Raw genomic sequence first — 20,205 nt, 5'->3', positions numbered from 1 at the left:
AGAGATTTCAGGTATCAGAAGGTGGTTTTCAACTTTATTTGTTAACTTTCTGCTTCAATTTTAAATTAAATTTCCTTCACTAACCCAGCCCTCTGGACTTCCAGTAAGCTGTGTTCCTATTGGCTGTCCAGGTGGCTGCTTGGTGTTATCAGGAACACCTGAGCAGCTCAGTGTCTTCCTGCTTTATTTAGCTGCAGCCAAACATTTCCTCTGCTTCTCTTCACCACAGAACTGGGTTTGGCTCCGTTGCTTTAGTCTGTTCTTTAGGTGTTGGCTTGCAGCTTCCAGCAGTAAAATCGTCTTTAATGTGTTTCTTGGTGTGTTTTAGGGCTTTGTACTGGATAGTTGTCTTGGTAAATGAGGTTCTTTAGCCACAGTTAACACATGGTGCTAATGTGTGCAGTGATTAGTGGATTTGGTGCAGGTGAGTTGTGTCTTTATCTTGGCTGTAGTGAGTCTTCAGAGGTTTTTGGTCAGACACATTCTGTATTCTTGTGAAGCAACGTTGGTTGTCCAGAAGGTAAGAGTTCCTGTCCTGATTCTCTGTTCTCAGAGGTTCTCTGGTAGGCTGCAGGAGACTTTAGCGTTTGGGTTATGCTAGTTTGGTTTTTGTATGGTTTCATTTGGACGACTATCTTGAGGCCCCTCCATGTGGTTTAGTGAGGTTTTCTGGAACAGTTCTACAAAGCAACCTGCAGCAGAAGAGACTTTGAGAGTTTTTAGGAAGTTCTGGACACCAGACTTTAGATCAGCAGAAACATTTGTCAGCAGTTTGAGCAGGAGAAGGTGAGCTTCAGAGTAGAAATGAGACGGAAACCTTCTTGACCCGTGTGGTGAGGTCCTGTACCAAGAGTTTGAGCAGGTTGTGAAGAGTCTGTAGTTCTTTGGTCTGAAAGCACAAGAAGAGTCGACTCATTAAAGGAGAAAACAGGAGATATTGTTGGTTCTTCTGTCGCTCTGCAGTTTCCTTAGACTGAATATCAAGTTTATATTTTAAATGATTTATCATGTGAGCCCAAGACTTCAATAAACTCCCTCCATCCCCTGGACACAACATATTTTATTACGATGTTAAAGTTTTTAAAAATATGTGTTATTGAGTGTTAATCATAGTTTTAGCATAGTTTTTTCTCTTTGCTTGTTTAGTTTTGTCATCTGTGTGAAAGGTGCTAAACAAATAAAGTTGAATTGATAAACTGAATAATTGACTAACTCATGATTGTGACAACAGATGTATTTTCATTGTGATTTAAGGGTTTGTTTCATGTTTAAGGTTGGAGTTAAAATCTTGACAAAAAAAAGATTAAACAAATAAACTACATTAAAAAACCAATTGAAGGAAAAGACATTGAATACAATAAAACTTAAAAAGAAAATTAAACATTAAATACAATTAAATTATATTAAACAGACAAAATATTTAAACAGAAGATACAAAACATGTAATTATGAAATTAAACAAAAATTTTTAAACAAACACATTAAACATGAAATATTTTAGATAATTAAACATTCAAAAATATGATTAAACAAGAAGAATATTAAACATTTAAAAAAATACAAAACATTTAATTAGATTATTAAACCTTTAAAAAGGCAAAACATTTAATTAAAAAATTAAATGTTTAATTCGAAAATTAAATCTTAAAGACAATGAAACTTTAAATAGGAATTAAACAGAAAATACAAGGAAGCATTAATAAAGAAAATTAAACATTAAAAGGTGGTAAAACATTTAAAAAGAAAAACCTTAAAGATTTAATCGAAAAATTAAACATTGGGAAAGAAAAGGAAATTTTTCAAACAAGCCGATAAAACATTTGAAAAAACAATTAAACATTAAAAAGACAAAACATTTCGAAATCAAATCAGACATTAGAAAAGAATAAAAGGTGAGAAAAGAGCAAAACTAAACATTTAAGAAAAATCAAACTAAAGACAAAACATTTGAAAAGACACCAGTTAAACTTTAGAAAATCAAATTAAACAGAAGAGACAATAGAACGATCAAAAAGCACTAAAACATATAAAGGTCTTAAAGCATTTTCTAGTCTGAAATGAAAACATCAAGTTGTTTCTTCAAACATTTCCTCTTTCTATGTTCTTGGTTTGATTGTGGACAGATTTACTAAGAACTCATTAGAAAACTGTTTTCCAGATAAAGTCTACTGGTAGTTGAAGGCATTGATCAAACTAATGTTCAGTGAAGAGAATCAAAGTTTGTTCAGGATTTCTAAAAAACCCACAGGTGAAGGTCTGAGAAGAACTCAGATGGACGGTGTAAATGTGAAATCAAGACTCATGGTCACAAGTTTTAAGGCTTCTGTTAACCAGAAAGTTCAAACTAACAGAGAAGTACTGAGAAACTTTTAAAATTTCAGTCCTCAGACTGTCTGAAGGTTCAAACTAACAGAGAAGTACTGAGAAACTTTCAACATTTCAGTCCTCAGACTGTCTGAAGGTTCAAACTAACAGAGAAGTACTGAGAAACTTTCAACATTTCAGTCCTCAGACTGTCTGAAGGTTCAAACTAACAGAGAAGTACTGAGAAACTTTTAAGATTTCAGTCCTTGGACTGTCTGAAGGTTCAAACTAACAGAGAACTACTCAGGAACTTAGAAAATTTCAGCCCTCAGACTGTGTGAAAGCTCAGGTCCTGAGGACTCGGGAGGTCTGGAGGCTTGGAAAGTCTTGGAACTGAGGGTTCCACCCTCCAGCACAAAGGCTGAAGTCCAACCTCCTGAGAAAAACGGTCGAGTCAAGACCCGAGTTAAAAAAAAACAAAAAAAAACGACAAAAAATAGATGACAAATGCGCAAAAAAAAGAAGAATTAGTATCTGAGCGAATAGCTCAGGGGGATAAGAAGAGGACTACCAAGCGGAGGGTCGCAGGTTCAAGACCCACCAGCGGCAGTTTTCTTTCTTTGTCTTTGTCAGAATTTTGATAAATTTTAAGAAGGTGCTGGTCTTGAACCAGCGACCTGCAGCTCCATAGGCAAATCCTTAACTCACTGAGCTACAGATCAGATACAAAGAAATAAATTCGTCGTCCCTTTGGCATCGTAGTTTCTGAAGTGACCACATGGGCGGAGCCAAGGCGGAGTCTGGGTGGAGTCAGGGCGGAGAGTAGGTGGGGAGGTGGGTGGCGGCCTCCCCCCTCTACTCCCCCACCTCCCCCCACCACCCACCACACCTTCCCCCGCCCGACGAGTTCTTCGAGTCTCCACGGGTTTTCCCGATTTTCTGGAGTTTCCACCAGGTCGGAGGCAGAACAGGTTGTCATGAAGAGGTGTTGGATGGAGTCCAGGATGGACTGACTTTTTACAGCGACTAGAAGGAAGATGACTAGAAGAGGTCTTTAACCACCATCCATAAAATCCATGGAGTCAACTCCAGAGAAATGAAAGAAGGTCATCTTTTATCAACCTCCATCCAGATGTTCAACTTGATATCTTTACTTTGATATTTTTAGCACCACAAACCTTTAGTATGACACTTTATTATTATTTATTAGGACTTTAATGGAATCCACCAGCAGATTTACTTTTTTTTGACAAACTTTATTCTTGTCGTCATGGGACTGCAGTATTTAAAACTGTTCCTTCTATTTGACCTCATGTTTATTAGTTTTAGTGGAGAAAGTTATTTTAATTGTCAGTCTCTTAAAAACCAAATAATAAATTAGATTAGTCAAGAGGTTTAAATTTCTTATTTGTCATATTTTAAATATGACACAATAATATAAAAATAAAGCGTCTTGAGACAATTTGACCTGTAATTGGTGTTTGAATTCAAATTGTATGTATCTTGTAATGTTGGAGTAATTCAGCCATATATGTTGGAAAACACATTTTCTTTGTCCATTAATCTGTTGATTGTTTTCTCCAGTAATTCATTTCTTGTTTTGGTTTATACAATGTCAAACTCAAATATATTCAGTTTACTGTCATAAAAACCAAAAAGATTTACATTCATGATGCAGGAATCAGGCAGTTTTTCATTTTTTATCTTAGTTTAGTCAGAAAGATAGTTGATAATGTGTGAATTGTTGCAGCTTGTGAGCCGTAGAACATTTAATCTTTGGGGCAGAGTGTCAGAAAACATTAAAAAACCAACATCAACAAAACATTCAACAAAGACTTGAACATCATTAAAGGGAAATTCAACTTTTGCATGACACTGTCTAATTAAAGGACATTTATTTCCAACGTAAATGTGTGATATTCATCCTCTGGAGCTTTCTCTTCACATCGTCTTCCACCTGGACTGCTTTGGTCGGGAGCATGTGCAACAAACATTTGAAAAACTGCACTTTAACATCAATGAATGACACTGAAGTTTAATCTCTACATAAATGAGACTGAGTCTGGATGTGCTGCTCTGTCATTAACTCCTAAGTTTAGGGAAAGTTCAAACAAAAGAGTTCAGATACGACTTGAGAATGAGCTTAGTTTGAACAAACATCTCAGACTTTCTGAGCTTCAGCACCTCAAGCAAGATATTTTAACAACAAGCAACTCAAGAGATCCACAAGTTGGAGAGAGTTAGCTTTAGCTGAGCCAAAGAACATGTGGGACGCTAACCTAGCAAACATTTCAGACTTTTCTCTGTGAATTCTGAAAAATAATGTCCTATTTAATGACAGAGCTACACATCTTAACTCAGTCTCATGAAAACAGACTCTAATTCAGTGTCATCCATCCATATTAAAGTGCAGTTACCCAAAATGTTTGTTGCATGAGCTCCAACAAAACCTGTCCAGGTAGAAGGCCACTTTGACAAACAGGAAATGGAAGATTCCAAGCAGATTTATAGAAGGGGGAACCGGACTGTACTAAGTGTGATCAAGTATAGAGGGGTGTTTTGTGGGTTTTTATGGCTGATAATGATTATTACTGCCACATTTGGAGTAGATATTCATTTGCAGTAAATGAAAGCATTTAAAATCTTGGAGTTAAACTTAGCAGAACACAAACTCTAACTTTGTTGATACGTTTTTGTTTTGTTTACAGATGTTAAGTTAAAGGACTTTTATTCGTGACGTATAACCAATCAAATCACTCCAGAAGAGCGACCACAGGTAGATAAAGGTTCAGAGCCAAAGTAGCGCCATTTTAAAATGTATTTATTACCGTAAATCAGTAAAAAATAAAATACTGATAATCAGTAAATCAGTCAGCCCACAATTACTACAATTCTACAATGTATGTCTCTTTCCTTTGACTTGTTATTTGTAAAATATACGATGTATATGATGGTGTTTTTTCATACCAAAGGCTATACTATGATGTTTTCTAAGAGACATACAATGCTACTCTGCTTGTTCTGGCCCTGGGCCACTGCACTCCTCCTCAGTTGTTTTCTGGATTGTACTCAGCTGCATGCCTTCGTCCACCCGGCCTCCGTTGACTCGTCCCGCCTGCCGTCTCTGGAGCTGAAGCTGGATTGGAACAGACCAAAGTACAGTCCAATCACGATGCCAGCTGCCTCTCAAAAGGCTCCTTCATCTGGTAGGTGGCGGCACTTCTTCTAAGGGGAAGCTGAGCTGGCCCAGCAGAACTTTGGAGATGTGTTCCAGTGGTTGGTGGATGTGTGGGGAGATAGAGAGGGACCTTTGAATTGTTCAGAAAGGAAAACAGGGAAGCCATTGGTAGTTTTAGTTTAGGCTGCTACTGCGGTGTGTTTTTGGGTTTTAAGAGGTGAACAGGAAGAGTTTTTTTTTCGTATTGATTAGCTTTTACTTTGTTCCTGTTTGGAATGTCCATCAATGTCAACATGGAGTTCACTTTTAGTTCTGTTTATTTACTTTTATTTTACTAACACCCATTTGCTTTTCACCCCCTCACATGTTGTGTTGTTGTAAACTTACTCTTTCAAATAAATACTCATCTAACCCTCTGGAAACCAGCGTTTGGACTGTTTTTGTGTTGCTCCTCACCTACTTCAGACAGCCGGGAAATAACGTTTTGTGGACTAAAGGCTATACTATGATGTTTTTAGAGCGACATGCTATATGATGACGTTTTTAGAGCAACATGTTATACTATGACGTTTTTAGAGCGACATGCTCTGACGTTTTTTGGACAACCTGCTATACTATGACGTTTTCTGGACCAAAGGCTATACGATGATGTTTGTTAGGCGACACGCGATACTATAGGCTTTTTTGTTTGTTTTTTTTGTTTTTTAGCCACATATAAGGATTTGAACGGTTTTAAAAATTACTATACTTTTACATGTAAAATGAAATATTATTCTATGGCATTTTTTAGATGACATATTATTCTCTGATGTTTTCTTGAATAATATACTATTTTGACAATATACTGCACTTTGACCACATATCATACATGACCATTTTAGGCAACATCCTATCATTTTGCGTTTTTTGAACCACATAATAATCTATGGGGTTTTTTTTGCCGACATGCTGTACTATGAACTACAGGCCATACTATGTTATTCTTGAAAAGCATACTATACTTTGACATTTTCTGAACTACATCCTATACTATGGCGTTATACACAGAGTGCTTTGGTGACATGTTGATTCATAATCTAGATTTTTTTCTGTTTTGTTTTTTGACGGGATTACCACAGACCTGACCGTGAACACTGTCGACACCCACCTGAGGGAGACGCTGTCTAAGATCTCAAGGCTGCTTGGTCGTGGTCTTTCTGGTCCTGCTCCAGAACGCCTTCATCAACTATGGCTTCTTTTGAAGAGGCCCTCAGATGCTGCAATCTCTGACCTTAAGGAGGAACTGCTACTTTCACTCTGTAACGAGACGGCGGTTATTTTAAAGACCCAGCTCCTGGCAGCTTTGAGTGAAAGTTTAACATCCATCAAAACGGAACGGAAGACAGTTAAATCTGAGCTGTCGGTCAGTATTTCAAACATCAAGTCCAACCTGGCTGCCCTAAAGCACGCTGTGGGTGAAACGGAAACTTCACTCTCCACATCACCGACGACATCGTCACACTCCAAAGCTGCTGAACTTTTAAAAGTGGACTATAAATGTGAAGAATGTGAGCAGCAGCAGAACAGATGTGATCAGAAAGAAGTCATTTTCTTTTTTCTTTTCTTTCTGGTTGACTTGATGCTGTCAAATGCAGATGTTGGAGCTGATTCTGATCTTTCAGGATAAAAAGCTGCTTTTCCTTCACAGACTTTTCAGGAAATTATTCTCTCAGGTTTTCTCTGCTATTTTTATTATCTATGATTATTTCATTATTGTCAGATAAAGTTTGAGGCATAACGACTCATTTAGTTATTTTATTCCTGAAATCTTTGACTACAACTTCCTACACTTTCATTTTCCTTCTTGTAATTCTGAAACTAGAACTAAACGTATCTTCAACATGGATCATCTGGTTTTAATGAATCCGCAGCAACATCACAACAACAAATGAGACAATTTTCAACAAATTAATGAAACTGATGTCATTTAAAACTATCAGTCTGTTTAGTGTCAAATTAAAGCTGATTACTGACAACTAGTACATTAACGTTACCGTTTTAATCACATTTAAGTTTCCTGAACATTACATTAACGTCAACCAGCCACAGTTTTATTAACTTAATGAACCACATTACAGGAACACAACACACTTCAGCTGCTGACAGGAAACAATACAAACGTTGTTAGCTTGATGCTACATTTAGTTGCTAATCAGGACTGGTCAGCTAGCTCGGTTAGCATCACTAATTCACATTAAAGCTAATATTCACTGGATGCTAACTCTCTTCTCTGGTCAACACACACAAATAAACTCCAACTCCTGGGGTTCACTGCTCACATTATATCTGACTCTGAAGCTGAACATAGAGTTCATTAAAACTGGCACCGATCAGTAATTTATCATTTATTCCCAACCAGCTGTCTGAGTCCTTCAGTGTCTGTTAGTCCAATCAGTCGAAGGACTGAATTACTGAACTGAAAACTGATTAAAACAAGACAACGGACAGTAAAACTGTCTGTGGAAAATGTGCTGCTGCTCCACCGATAAATACCAACAAACTAAAACAAACTTGGTGGAAGTGTTGCTTTTAGTGATTTTTTAATAAATGGCAAATATGAGGATTTTATTTTTCTGGAAGTAAAAGGAAACGTTGCTTATCCATAGTTTTGCTAACTTAAGTTTAGCTGCACTTTCACCATGTTCTAACTGATAGATCTTTTTTTAAATATTAAAATAGCCGCACTTCCTTTGCATATTTGGTCGTTTCTTATGTTGCTGCTGTTTCATTGCAATTATATTTTAATAATATCACTTTAAATACAGATAATTGAAAAGAAAAAAACTGGCTCTGAAATACTCAATGAACTGATACGTCATCTAGTGTTAAACTGAATAAGAATTCTTAATAATATAAACTGTAACTGACTGAGCTGTATTAATTAAATTGAGATATTTCAAATTGAAAGAAACACAATTAAACCTCATATTTATTTACCTAAGAAAACCATCCTTTAATGTCTTACCTTAAAATGACCTACATTTTTAAAAAATATAGGTGCAAAGTAAAAGTTTCACACTAAAGATGAATCATTGATGAACATTTAATTGCATAAACTACATTATTATGAGGAAACAGATATCCATTTCTAATATTTGTATCAAATATGTTTATGTCTATAAAATGTACTGGAAATCAATAAAAATGTCTGCGTAGTGAAACATATGAAGTCCATCTGCATTTATACATCATATTGATGTTTAAATAACGGGAACTGTAGCCCACGTTCAGTCAAATTAGCGGAATTATGGATAAACGTTTCCAGAAATCTCTTTCAAAATAAAAGCCGTGAGTTGTTTCACGGAAAAATTACGCGATTTCAAAAATGTGATTTTGAAAATGTAAATCAAACTGTAATAAACGTTAGCTAGCTGCTCCACTTGCTCTGAATATTTTTGTTCTCGTCTTTGTCAAGCCCAAACGAAAAATGAATCCATATTCTGGCTACATTACCGACAACAGCGTTCCTGGAGTGACCGGAAAGGTGAGCCGACCTTGCGGAAGTGCTAATGAGGTCTCCTCTGGCACGGATTATCACATGTAGTTTTGAAAATACATCTTCTACAAGACCCAGAGCTGTAGCTCCGTTTCAGTGTGAGGTCTAATGTTTCTCTGTGTGACTGTGTCTGACTTCCTCTAATAAAATCCTCCTGTTCACTGGGAGCTGCAGCTGCCATAGATATTAATATCTATGTATGGGTCAGACCATAGACTGTATAATAAAGAGATAATGCTGCATATCTGCTATAAATAACATGGACTTTTTAGATTCTATTTCTGCTCCAACAGCAGAGATGAAGTTAAAGGTGATAAATGGAACACCTGAATAATTAAAACAGAGAATAATAAACTGCTGAGAGTTGGTCTGTCCTTGTGTAAGTGAAAGCTCAGTGGCTCACTGAGGATGTCGTCCTATCAGCCTCCTTCTTCACAACTAGATGAGGTTTTCCTTCTGCTGGCTTCACTCAGAAGATTCTCACAGTGAAAATGAGACACCTGAGATGAAGACAGTCGTCACAGTATCAGCATCAACAGCAGAGGTTCATTTTAAAGTATCCCTGGAAAGATTTCCTCTGTCATATATAGTTGTCCAAGCACTGAAAGACAGAAAGGCCTGTAGTCACTTTAGCTTTAGAGGTGAGGATTTTATTATCCAGCTTATCTGTGCTGCAATTTAAATGTAATAACTGTAGTGTTCATCGTTACTTTGGACATATTCTGGGAGATTATTTTTTCAGTCTACACTGCAGGAATAAGTACTACAACATGTGAATCAGTCATTAAACAACGTTGACCATTATAGAGTAGATTTACTGTTTTCTCCAGTTTAACTTCAGAGACTCAGCAGATATTCAGGACTACTGACAACACAGAACCTTAACCTTACTGTTTTAATCACATTTAGGTTTTCTAAACGTTACATTCATTTGAACCAGGGTCTCCATGAACAGTTTTATTAACTAAATGCACTACATTACAGTAACACAACACACTTCAGCTGTTTACATGAAACAACACAAACATCGTTAGCTTAATGCTACGTTAGCTTTAATCAGGCTACGGCTGAGCAGTTAGCTCGGTTAGCATCGCTAACATTAAAACTAGTATTTACCGAATGCTAACTCTCTTCTCTGGTCAACACACACAGAAATGAACTCCACCAACATCTGGAGTGCATGGCACACATTATATCTGACACTAAAGCTGCATATAAAGTGCATTAAAAGCGGCACCGATACGAAAATAAACACTAACTTACCGAACTATCAGAGTCCTTTCAGTGTCTGCTGGTAGAATCAGCCGAAGGTAGAAAACTGGTTAAAACAAGCCAACGGTCAGGAAAACTGTCTGTGGAAAATGTTCTGCTGCTTCACCGATAAATAAACAAACAGTTATTATATCAGAATTAATCCAAACGAGGAGAGCAGAGTCTCTGCTGCCTCCTCCATAGGACCTGTCAATCATTCCAGACCAGACTGTCAGTCAAGTAACCCCGCCCCCTGGCTTCGCAAAACTTTAACGCTCTATATAAAATATCAATATTGATTTATTTTAAGATAGACCATCCGATCTGTCATTTTGACCGTGAAAACTAACGAAAAAAAATATATATACAGTGTATGCACCGTACTCCGTTTGGCTCCACACTTGCTGATGACCATTTCCGGTCTCAGAAAATGAAAAAATGGACCCTTTTTCGTTTTTTTTTTTTTTGTTTTTTTTTTACTGATTTTACTTTTTGTTATTGTAAATATAAAATGAAAGTCAAAGCATTTTTAGGAGAAGGAAAAATGCCTTGTATTTCAATTTTAATTTTTGTATTTTAAAACGAAAATCAAATAACCACTCGATTTTGTTTTTCAATATTCGTTTCAGAACGGAAAATCCAATTGCCAAAATATAAACGGGCCCGACTGACTTAATGACAGCTCTGCTATTTTAGATGGAATGTAATATAGTCTAAAATTACACTGCAAAAACTCTAAACTTTAAATGTTTTAATCAACTAACAACTTATAGTTTCTCAGGCTACATGCCATGAGAGCTTTAAGCTCACCTTTTGATCTCATCCGCTAGTTCTTTTTATAGTTATAAAACTGATATATGCTGATTTAGGAGCACAAAAAATGTACCATTTGTTGTCAGATGTGCAGAATTAGCACAAGCAGTCCCTTTCTGGCATTAAAGAATGACTTGAAACTTATAGAAAAAACAAGACAAATGCACAAACTTGAATCTGTCCCATTCTGGGGTTCATGGTAATGTGTCAACAGCAGCAAAACTAGGGATCTGGAACCAAGTGTCTGTAGAAATTACTGCTGATTTTCTCATTCAGTGAAAAAAGCCCAGATTCTGAATGGTGATTTAGCTATCTGTGTGTTAAGGGTGACCAGAGTCCTTCTTTTTCTGTTTGTGTGTGTCAGCCTAATGGTGTGGAAAGACGCCTGTATGGAAATGTGTATTTGTGATTGTCCACAGTGATTGTGTTTTTGTGCATATGTGTGTCGGTGATTGTGTGAAATGCTCCTCTTTTCCGTGCTGCTGTGTGTGTGATTATGTGCTCAGCCTTGCTGGCTGGTGGCTGATAATAACACAAGAGGCCGTGTGTTTGTGAATCTCTTAGCTGAGGAGATTCCCACCGTGCTCAGCGTGTCTGGGCTCTGTGTGTTTTTGGGGTTGCACGCGTGACTCCGCCAGCTGTTCCATTCTCCCGTTGGCCCCCTCAACCCTACCCAGCCCTTGTCCCTCGCTGACCCCTCCTTCCCTCAGAGGCCTGCTCTTCATCTGATAAGGGCCACACTGGCCAAACCCTCAGCAGAGCTCCTCACCAGCCCCTCAGAGCTGCTCCATGCTAACAATACACCCTCCTTCCCCTCCGTGCTCACACCATTTACATGTGAAAACACTGGGTCTTATCTCCAGTTCACTGGAGCAATGGTACAACAGCCAAGTGAGTGTGCGTGTTCGCATATGTGTGAGGGAAAGTGGCCTTGAAAGAGAGTTGTGTGAGTCGAAGCAAAAAGAACAGTGAATGTGGACACTTATATGGCTAAATCTATATTTATATCCCTCCTTCATCCCTTTTTTGTCCCTGTAGAGATTTGTTATCTGAAACTGTGCGAAGAAATAAATGTAGGGTAACCTCAAGAGTCTCATTCATAAACAGTTGAAAGACTGAAGATTTTTATTGTCAGTGGGACGTGAGCCAGCTTTATCACACATGCGCTGTATCCAATAGCTGACGGCTACGGTAATGCCCGATGAAGACCCCCAAGAGAGGAAAACTAGTCTCTCTGTTCCATCTCCTTGGAATATCGCCATGGTGTCTGTTAATAATAATCCTACATGAACATTAACATCACCACTTTCCTCCCTGCTATCATAACAGCCAATCCAGCTACCACTATGATCCTCTTGCAGTCATTGTTGGCATCATTTCTTATGTTGGCATTATTGCCCATCGGTCTATTGACCTAACATAACTTCAGGGCCAGCATCCATTGATCTAGCAAAATACTATTTTTGCAGCATAGATAAAAATTCTTGCCAGTTCACCAGCTGCTATGCAGAAAGAGAACAGGACAGACAGCAGAAGAGGAGTGTGCAGGCTTTTAATTAAAGTCTGTGTAGTTAAGGGCTTGGGCTAAGCAAACATGGGCCTCCAGCATCAGAGTTTAAGATGAGGTAAAGAAGAGTGGGGTGATGAGAGAGAGAGAAAAAATTGTAAAAGGAAGGAGGAGGGCTGAGGGGGATGAAAAGGAGAGATGTGCGAGGGTGGGAAGATAAGAGAAGATGAGCATAGAGGGATAAAAGGCTATTAAGAAGCGTGGGGCAGGTAGAGTGATGGGGAAGGGGACGGGTGAGTGCTGTCAAAGATGGTATCACATGCTATCTGATGTATCATAATGCGATGCGGATATTGGGGTGGGAGGAGCACCGTGAGATTTGGGGTACTGGATAGATATTACAATGAAAATGGGGGCAGCTGGTGAGATAATGCTTGTTTATGTATTCACTAAACTATGTGTAAGAGATGTAGATAGTTGCCATGAATACAGGATACATGAAGACATACGTTTGAATGCTAATGATTTTTAAAAAAATGCACGAACAGCTACTTTGATTGACAGCACACATAAGACCCAATATTTGATATGTATAACAATGTGGCAGGACAGAAACCAGTTTTGCAAAATGAGCGATCCTATAATAAGCTTTGCCCGTAATGGTGACACGGTGACATCTATTGGTGAAACTGCAGAAATGCATGGCTCTGCTCTGGATAATATAACATTAATGAATGGGAGGAAAATGTGGATACTTCTGAACCAAAGAGCTTCGCAGCGAAATGATAATTACTTTGATTTTCCATAACTGTCTCTTGTCAAGTACTTCGCATAAAAGAGAATGACTAATTCTGTCCTGGCAAGTAAGTACATTTACTCAAGTAAGGCACTTTATGCTACTTTATGCAAGTACATCATTAAAACTGAGAGGGACATTTTGCACTTTTTACTCCACTACAATTATTTGAAAGACCTGTTTACTTTGCAAATTAACATTTTGCAGCTGAACATGTTATAAAGTAAAAAAAATATACTGTTATTTACAGGAAAGCAGAGTACAACATCATTATCCAGTGTTTCCAGTGGCTCACAGTTAAACCAGGTACAGAAATTCCCACTTCTCCCACAGTTCCAGAAATTTTTTCAGTGCATTTAACTCATTGTAATTCACTTTTGTTTTTACATTGTTTGTGTAATGTGTACTGTCTGCCTTCCATATCAACCCAGCATATAAACCCAGATGGCTTTGGCACAACTAAATCTTTATTATGTGCGGGTCTCTCATCTAAGCTTTGTCTGTCTGGCAGAACAGACTCCAGATTTTGTAATAAAACTGTTTAGACAATATAATAAGTTGCTGAGAAAATGTATTATTAAATCTCCAGGAAGAGTCATACACACAAGATCTGAGTCAGGAATTTATATTACTTCAAATGTACAGAATACAGGGGATAAAAAGATCATTGCGGGCAACTTCACAACTATGCAAATAGCTAGACGTATGACAACAAATGAGAAACCAAAAAATGGAACTTGAATTGAAGAGTTTCTTAAAAAAAACAACAGACTAGTATCATTTCATCCTGAGAAATGTTTTCCAGTTTTACAGCAAATAACATGAAATCAGTCTTACTCTATAAACCTTTGCATATTTTAATATAATAAATGAACAAACACATAGTTTGTCATTTGGGGGTGTGGGATAATATCTGTTGGGGAAAAGGTTAATAATGATTATCTTTGGTTTGATTGTTTTTCTTGTGCCTGCATCTACATTTTATCATTACACATTCATCTCTCACTATCAACTCTGCATAACTTTCTACTTTAAATAGATGTATTTTCTTTTGCTATCTCCTATGTACAGTGTTGAACAAACCACTTTGAAATGAACAAACAGACACAGATCCTTCAGATATGCAGCTCATCAGTCATCGTCTAATACTACTGTGGGTGATTGTTTTTCTGAACGACACAGCCATAGTTATACACATCAATTTGAACTTTAAAAGACAGAATATTCTTAAAGGCTGTGAACTTATGGTTGATCTCACACCACATACAAAGGCACGAGAACAGAAAAAGGCCTCAGCACAATCCTTTGTACTTGCTTTTATGCCTTAACATACACAAATTATTGGTCGTCTGACAGATATGTAGTAACAATTGCCAACAAAGGTGGTTATTTTACTCAGAGGAATGATTTATGACACTAAAGATATATTCCTCACAAAATCTGAATGGTCCTCTTCACATTTTCAGCTGGAATTTAACCAAATGACAAGAAATATTGTGAAAAACATCGAAAAAAAGAAAGGTAACAAGATCAGCTGATGTTTTAGAAATGCCTCTAGTTTAAAGCTCTATTAAAGAAGTTGCAAAATGCTACTTTTGACTAGCCATATTAGTTATTATTTCACATCAATACTGAAAACAGCTGAAAATGACCTCTGATTGAGCTGCTTTTTAAAAAACTTTTTTTTTTGCTATATTCTTAAAAATCCCATAGCTGTAATCAAAAGTTCAAATTTGATCTATTATTTAAGCTAAATAAAAATCTCAAAAAATTGTAGAAAATTGTGTCATTTTTTGAAATTTAAAGTACAGTGGGGAGTATTACAAAATGACTAAGTTCTCCTAGTGCTGCAAAAGTGTGTCAGATACATAAGAACGTCACTTATATTACAACATTTCATGTTGATGAATACGTTATTGAATGGCATACAAACTCTTTGGAGATGCAGGTTGTGGTCACTGATAGGTGTCATACGCAGCATTTCTTCAAGGAGGAACATGATTTAAATGAATTCAATGAATGAGAAATGAATCAATGACTTTGTGAATGATTAAGCTGCAGTACAGCCATGATCCCAGCAGGGGGAGCCAACACTCAAGCTCAGTCCCCCAGGAAGAGCTCATCTCAGTCCAGTGCTTCAGTCAGCTGATGTGTTTCAGCAAGTCGAGGACACTGTTCAGTCCCTCAGTCCTTGTTGAATCTCCTCAAGCAGGTCTTTGTTGTGGGCTGTTCTGGCCTCGTACAGCCTCCCAGCCTGGTCCTTTAATCCTGCAGTCTCTGAGTCTAAGTATCATCAGTCTACAAGAGAGTGGCTACAGCTGGTCCGACTCCTCCCTGGAGCTGCAACTCGGCTGTGAGCCCGAGGACGCAGTTCTGGGTGTGGAGGGTGCAGAGGGATGAGCTGTGGGGTGAGTCAGAGGGTCCTGTGGGCCCTCGTACTGAGGAAGCTCACCCTCTGAAGGAAGCTCTCCATCCGGGAGGTAAGGAGGAGGAGGAAGATCAAACCAGGGTGGTCGACTTGGGGAAAAACAGAAGAAACACATTATGTTATGGTCATGAGCTTTTACATAAGGATTGTGCAATCACAATAGTTTTGACTGGGACCAAGAACAAGTAAGGACTGAGGATGAACTAGTGTTATGTACTTTATATGTACTTTATACTGTAACATCTTTAGTGGTTTATAAACTTTTGTGCATGTCCGCACTACAAGAACTGCTTCTCTTTCAGGGCCATTTTTGGGGAAAGAAAAGTTCCTACTCCTCCAGGACAGGTACACTTCTGAGCATCCCTAAAAAAACTGCTTGATGCTGATTGGCTAAATTCGGAAAAAACAACAAGCTCTCTCCAGCTCTCAATGTCCTCATCAAGTAGCAGTTTTCTCCTCGAAAACATCGCCATCAGCAACTTAAAATTCACTCTCTAAGCTAATATAACAAACCCACTACCGTTCCATTTCCTACATGCTCATAAAAGTGGACTTACATCCAGTAACTGCTATAGTAGACAACAAGGCTAAAAAGGCCAATGACAGGGCTGTTCCTGTAATTGTTTGTGTGATCGAACTGCCTATTGATGAAATAAAGCAAGATGTGTTTTGTATAAGGTAACTGTGCAATTTTCATTTTTTAAAAATGTATTTTATATTATTATTAATTATGTTGTTATTTAGGTCTCCATTTCTTTTGAGCAGCTAGACCAAATGTAGCAAGTAATTCTCATACAAATGATTTATCCAAACCTAAAAAAAAGCAAAGATGACGTTTCTAATTAGATCATTCTCTACATCAGTATTATTCGATTATTTTAGCAAATTTTCTCTATTGTCCGTGCTTTTTTAAGTACATTTAAAAAAAATATTTACTCATTAATTAACTGTACCACTTTCATGATGTTGTATTGTCTATGTACCGTGTTTATAATTGTATTATTGTCCTTACAGATTCCCTTGAAAATGAGATGGCACATCTCAAGGGGTTACTCCTAATAAGGAATCTCATTAATAATATATGAGCAGGTTTTAAGCAGCAACATTCTGTATGTTTCATATTAAAATAGCATTCAACAAATTATAGGATTACATGATTGTTTCTAGCAAATTACATAAAAGCACAGCTGAGGCAGTGGCTAATAGATATTTCTGAGAGTGAATAGATTACATTTTGCCAGAAGGACAACTTTCAGCACCTATGTTTCTACTTTTGCTTTAGTCATTGTTTACAGTGAAGCTCTATCAGACAATATAATAATATTATAAATGCATATCCAGCTGTTAGAATCATTACTCCTCTAACCTGACATCAAGAACAGCTTGTGAGTACGATGGAGGTGAGTCCATGGAGAGTCCGGAGGGATAAAGGGTACCAGACAGCAGCTGGAGTGCTTGAGGAGTTGAGCTATACTGTCCTGCTGCGGTGGAGGATCCAGAGGAGGGGCCTCCAGGATGTACGTGGCCCCGATCCAAGATTACCAGACGGGACAGCAGCAGGGGCTGGTGGTGATGGTGGTGATGTGAGCTCCCTCTTACACCTCTGGGCAGCAGAACGCTCCGTTTCCTCTGATGATGGAGGACCAAGGCCAGCAGGGCCACCACCAGGACGAAGATAACGGCACTGCCGATGACGGCGTAGGTGATACTGGGGTAGTATCGCAGGCGATAGTCCAGTGTCACAAAGTCCTGGCCGGGAGCTTCTGTGTGGGGAGAGGAAGGAGATGAAGAGCAAATTGAAGGATGGGTGGGTAAAGGGAGGACGAGTGGCGGCGAGGGACTCAACAGAGAGGATGGGAGGATGGAGAGGAGGAGGAAGAGGGACACAATTTAAGAGGATAGGCGGTTGAGAAACAGGAAGATGAGTTGTGGAGTTGCAGAGCCAGGAGACAGGCATGAATATCAAGGAGTAAATTGTTTTCAGGCTCATTTTGAAATATATTCTGTCTGATTCCATAGAAACAGCCTCTCCCGGAGATGAGAGCTCTAAATAATAAGCATAACAGTAGTCAGACTCTCCCCAAGAGCTCCAAGAGACGATGAAAAACAAGCAACCCTCACCAGTGCAGAGGCCACTTCTGAACCCCCTGCTCGCAAGTTGCTAGCCCACTATTAAGCATGAAAGCAAGAGAAAGAACAGAGGGGCTAAATAATTCTTTGTGAGGGCAGAACAGCTTTCAGCATTTTGAAGATAAAATGCAACACGAGTCCCCGTGAGTTGAAGATGAGAGAAGGCAGAGGAACACCAGGGGCCGTCACACTCTAACTAATGTTTGTCACAGGGAAGGAGCGAGTTTGCAAACTACTGAGGAGTCCAGGGAACTTAATGTTGACGATGAGAGCTGTGGCCAGCAGTTACAAACTCGGAGCAGCCAACTCACTGCCTGGAATGAGGAAGGGAACTACTGTAGTGCCAGAGAGCACTGCAGCTTATTATTCCAGATAGGATGAGGGAATAGCACTTAAGCATTTCCGCTGACTGATATTACAGTGTGAGAATTTCAATCAGGCACCAGGGATGAGGCTCATGTAAATGGTGTTTCAGCTCACCGGCTGACAGTACTGTTGTATTAAGGAGAGAGAGAGAGAGTGGAAGGAATCCTATTCACTATAGTGGTGCAGAATGGATGTGCTAATGAGGAATGAGCTACATAAAAGTACTTTACAGTTGCTGTTTCAGTTCAAATTACACTAATGCCTCAGGGGGCAGTAAACATCAAACCTGTATGCCTCGTAAAAAGTTCAAAACGCTTTCCATGAACAGTGTTCGAGGATTCCATGTTGCTACTTAAGAGACCGTGTGCATTAAAGTCTAATATCCTGAAAATAGAAAAAAAACATTAACCCCTCTGTCCACTAGCCATCATTCGGACAGTTGAGGATATTGCCTGAAAGGCTTGCCAGGAAATGACCATTACAAGATATCTTGAGGTTGAATCAATAGTCTCAAAATGCTTCCATCTGTAAGGATTAGATCCCCAGAAACTGCAAAGCAGGCAAGGCTTTTTGGAGCTTTTTGAAGTATTCCAGGCTTATATAGACTTACAGGCTCTTGGGGGATATTGTGTTTAGCACAGCATAGAGATTCCCTCCACATTTACAAGGTAGAGCTACACAGTCTCAGAGAATCACACTGAATGTGCAGAGCTCTGCATAAAGTCAACCAATGTGACCCTTTCATAGTAAGTTATAGTTCCGTTATGGAAAGCTATACCAACTAAAAATCCACTTTCTGATTGAAACTAGATCCATTTATATACTGTTTAAATGCACTGGCACTCACATAATGCGCATAATGTTCCTTGTTCCGCACCCTCCTCTTCTCCCATGCCTCCCCCTCTACCCCTCTACCTCTCTACCTCTACCTCTCTACCTCTACCTCTCTACCCCTCTACCTCTCTATCCCTCTACCTCTCTATCTCTACCTCTCTACTTCTTCTGTCCCTCTCAACCCGCCAGCCAGCAGCAGATGGGTTCCTCCACATAAAGAGCTGGGTTCTGCTCAATGTTTCTTCCCTGTTAAAAGGGTGTTTTTCTTGCTACTGTCTCCTTAAGGCTTGCTCTGGGGGTTCAGGCATATGGTTTCTGTAAAGCGTCTTGAGACAAGTTGACTGTAATTGGCATTATATAAATAAAATTGAATTGAACTGAATTGATAGAGGCTCTGGTGTGTACTTAAAGGGAAAATATCACATTTTCGTGAAGAGGACAACAAGTAGTTAGTTTGGTTTACACACACAACAAACACCTTACAACACACTTGTGTGTCACTGAGGTCTATGAGACCTCCCAAAATAGTGTTGTTGCAGTGAGATTCTCAGAAGGGATGAATAAAAATATCTGCACCTGACCAACAAAATGCCTGTTGCACTTCAATGCATTGTTTTTAAAGTAAAAATTAGCCAAGATCAAACTTTAGTGGGGAACTTTGCCAGAGGCAGGCTAGCTGTTTCCCTCTGTTTCCATTCATTATGCTAAGCTAAGCTAACTGGATGCTGGCTGCAGCACTCTATTTACCTTATTTTCTTGTAAATAAAGTGCTGGAGGTCATCAATGGTCAGTATTTGTAGTATTATGTGTGTGGACAAACCAACAAGCTATCACCAGTGTGCTGCTTTGAGCTTGTTTTCTCTTTCTTCCAGACACCATGCTGGCTGTTTCCTCTGTCTACCTGACCTTGAAGGCCTGGGGGAGCTTCTGCAGTGTGTGTGTGTGTGTGTGTGTGTGTGTGTGTGTGTGTGTGTGTGTGTGTGTGTGTCTAAGTGCGCTCACACATAGTCTTGAATTCCCAACCAACAACCAACCTGGCATACAGCCTATTTATGTACCAGTG

At 38.7% G+C, this 20,205-nt stretch overlaps 1 protein-coding gene and 1 long non-coding RNA gene across 4 annotated transcripts in view; both read right to left on the bottom strand.

The window, feature by feature from the left end:
- Positions 1-4,041: 4,041 nt before the first annotated feature.
- LOC129348223 (uncharacterized) lies at positions 4,042-10,593 on the bottom strand. 2 transcript variants are annotated; one of them, XR_008600696.1, is made up of 4 exons: positions 10,281-10,593; positions 8,975-9,618; positions 6,630-6,778; positions 4,042-5,612 (listed from the first exon to the last, which is right to left on the bottom strand). It is a non-coding gene; the product is annotated as an uncharacterized LOC129348223 (long non-coding RNA). The 2 variants fall into 2 exon arrangements; XR_008600695.1 differs by lacking the exon at positions 8,975-9,618 and having other exon boundaries at positions 10,281-10,572.
- Positions 10,594-13,993: 3,400 nt separating this feature from the next.
- ldlrad3 (low density lipoprotein receptor class A domain containing 3) overlaps positions 13,994-20,205 on the bottom strand; it is an 89,872-nt gene continuing 83,660 nt past the window's right edge. For both annotated transcript variants that reach the window (XM_055009057.1, XM_055009056.1), the window contains exons 5-6: positions 17,179-17,575; positions 13,994-15,901 (exon numbers count right to left, since the gene is read on the bottom strand). In XM_055009057.1, coding sequence (XP_054865032.1) covers positions 15,697-15,901; positions 17,179-17,575 — 602 coding nt within the window. In that variant the 3' untranslated portion in view covers positions 13,994-15,696. The remainder of the gene's footprint in view (positions 15,902-17,178; positions 17,576-20,205) is intronic.

The sequence above is a fragment of the Amphiprion ocellaris genome, chromosome 3, assembly GCF_022539595.1.
Source record: "Amphiprion ocellaris isolate individual 3 ecotype Okinawa chromosome 3, ASM2253959v1, whole genome shotgun sequence".
In the NCBI taxonomy this organism is placed as follows: domain Eukaryota; kingdom Metazoa; phylum Chordata; class Actinopteri; family Pomacentridae; genus Amphiprion; species Amphiprion ocellaris.
Note: the sequence above shows the minus strand (reverse complement) of the source record. Positions and strands in the feature narration are given on the sequence as shown.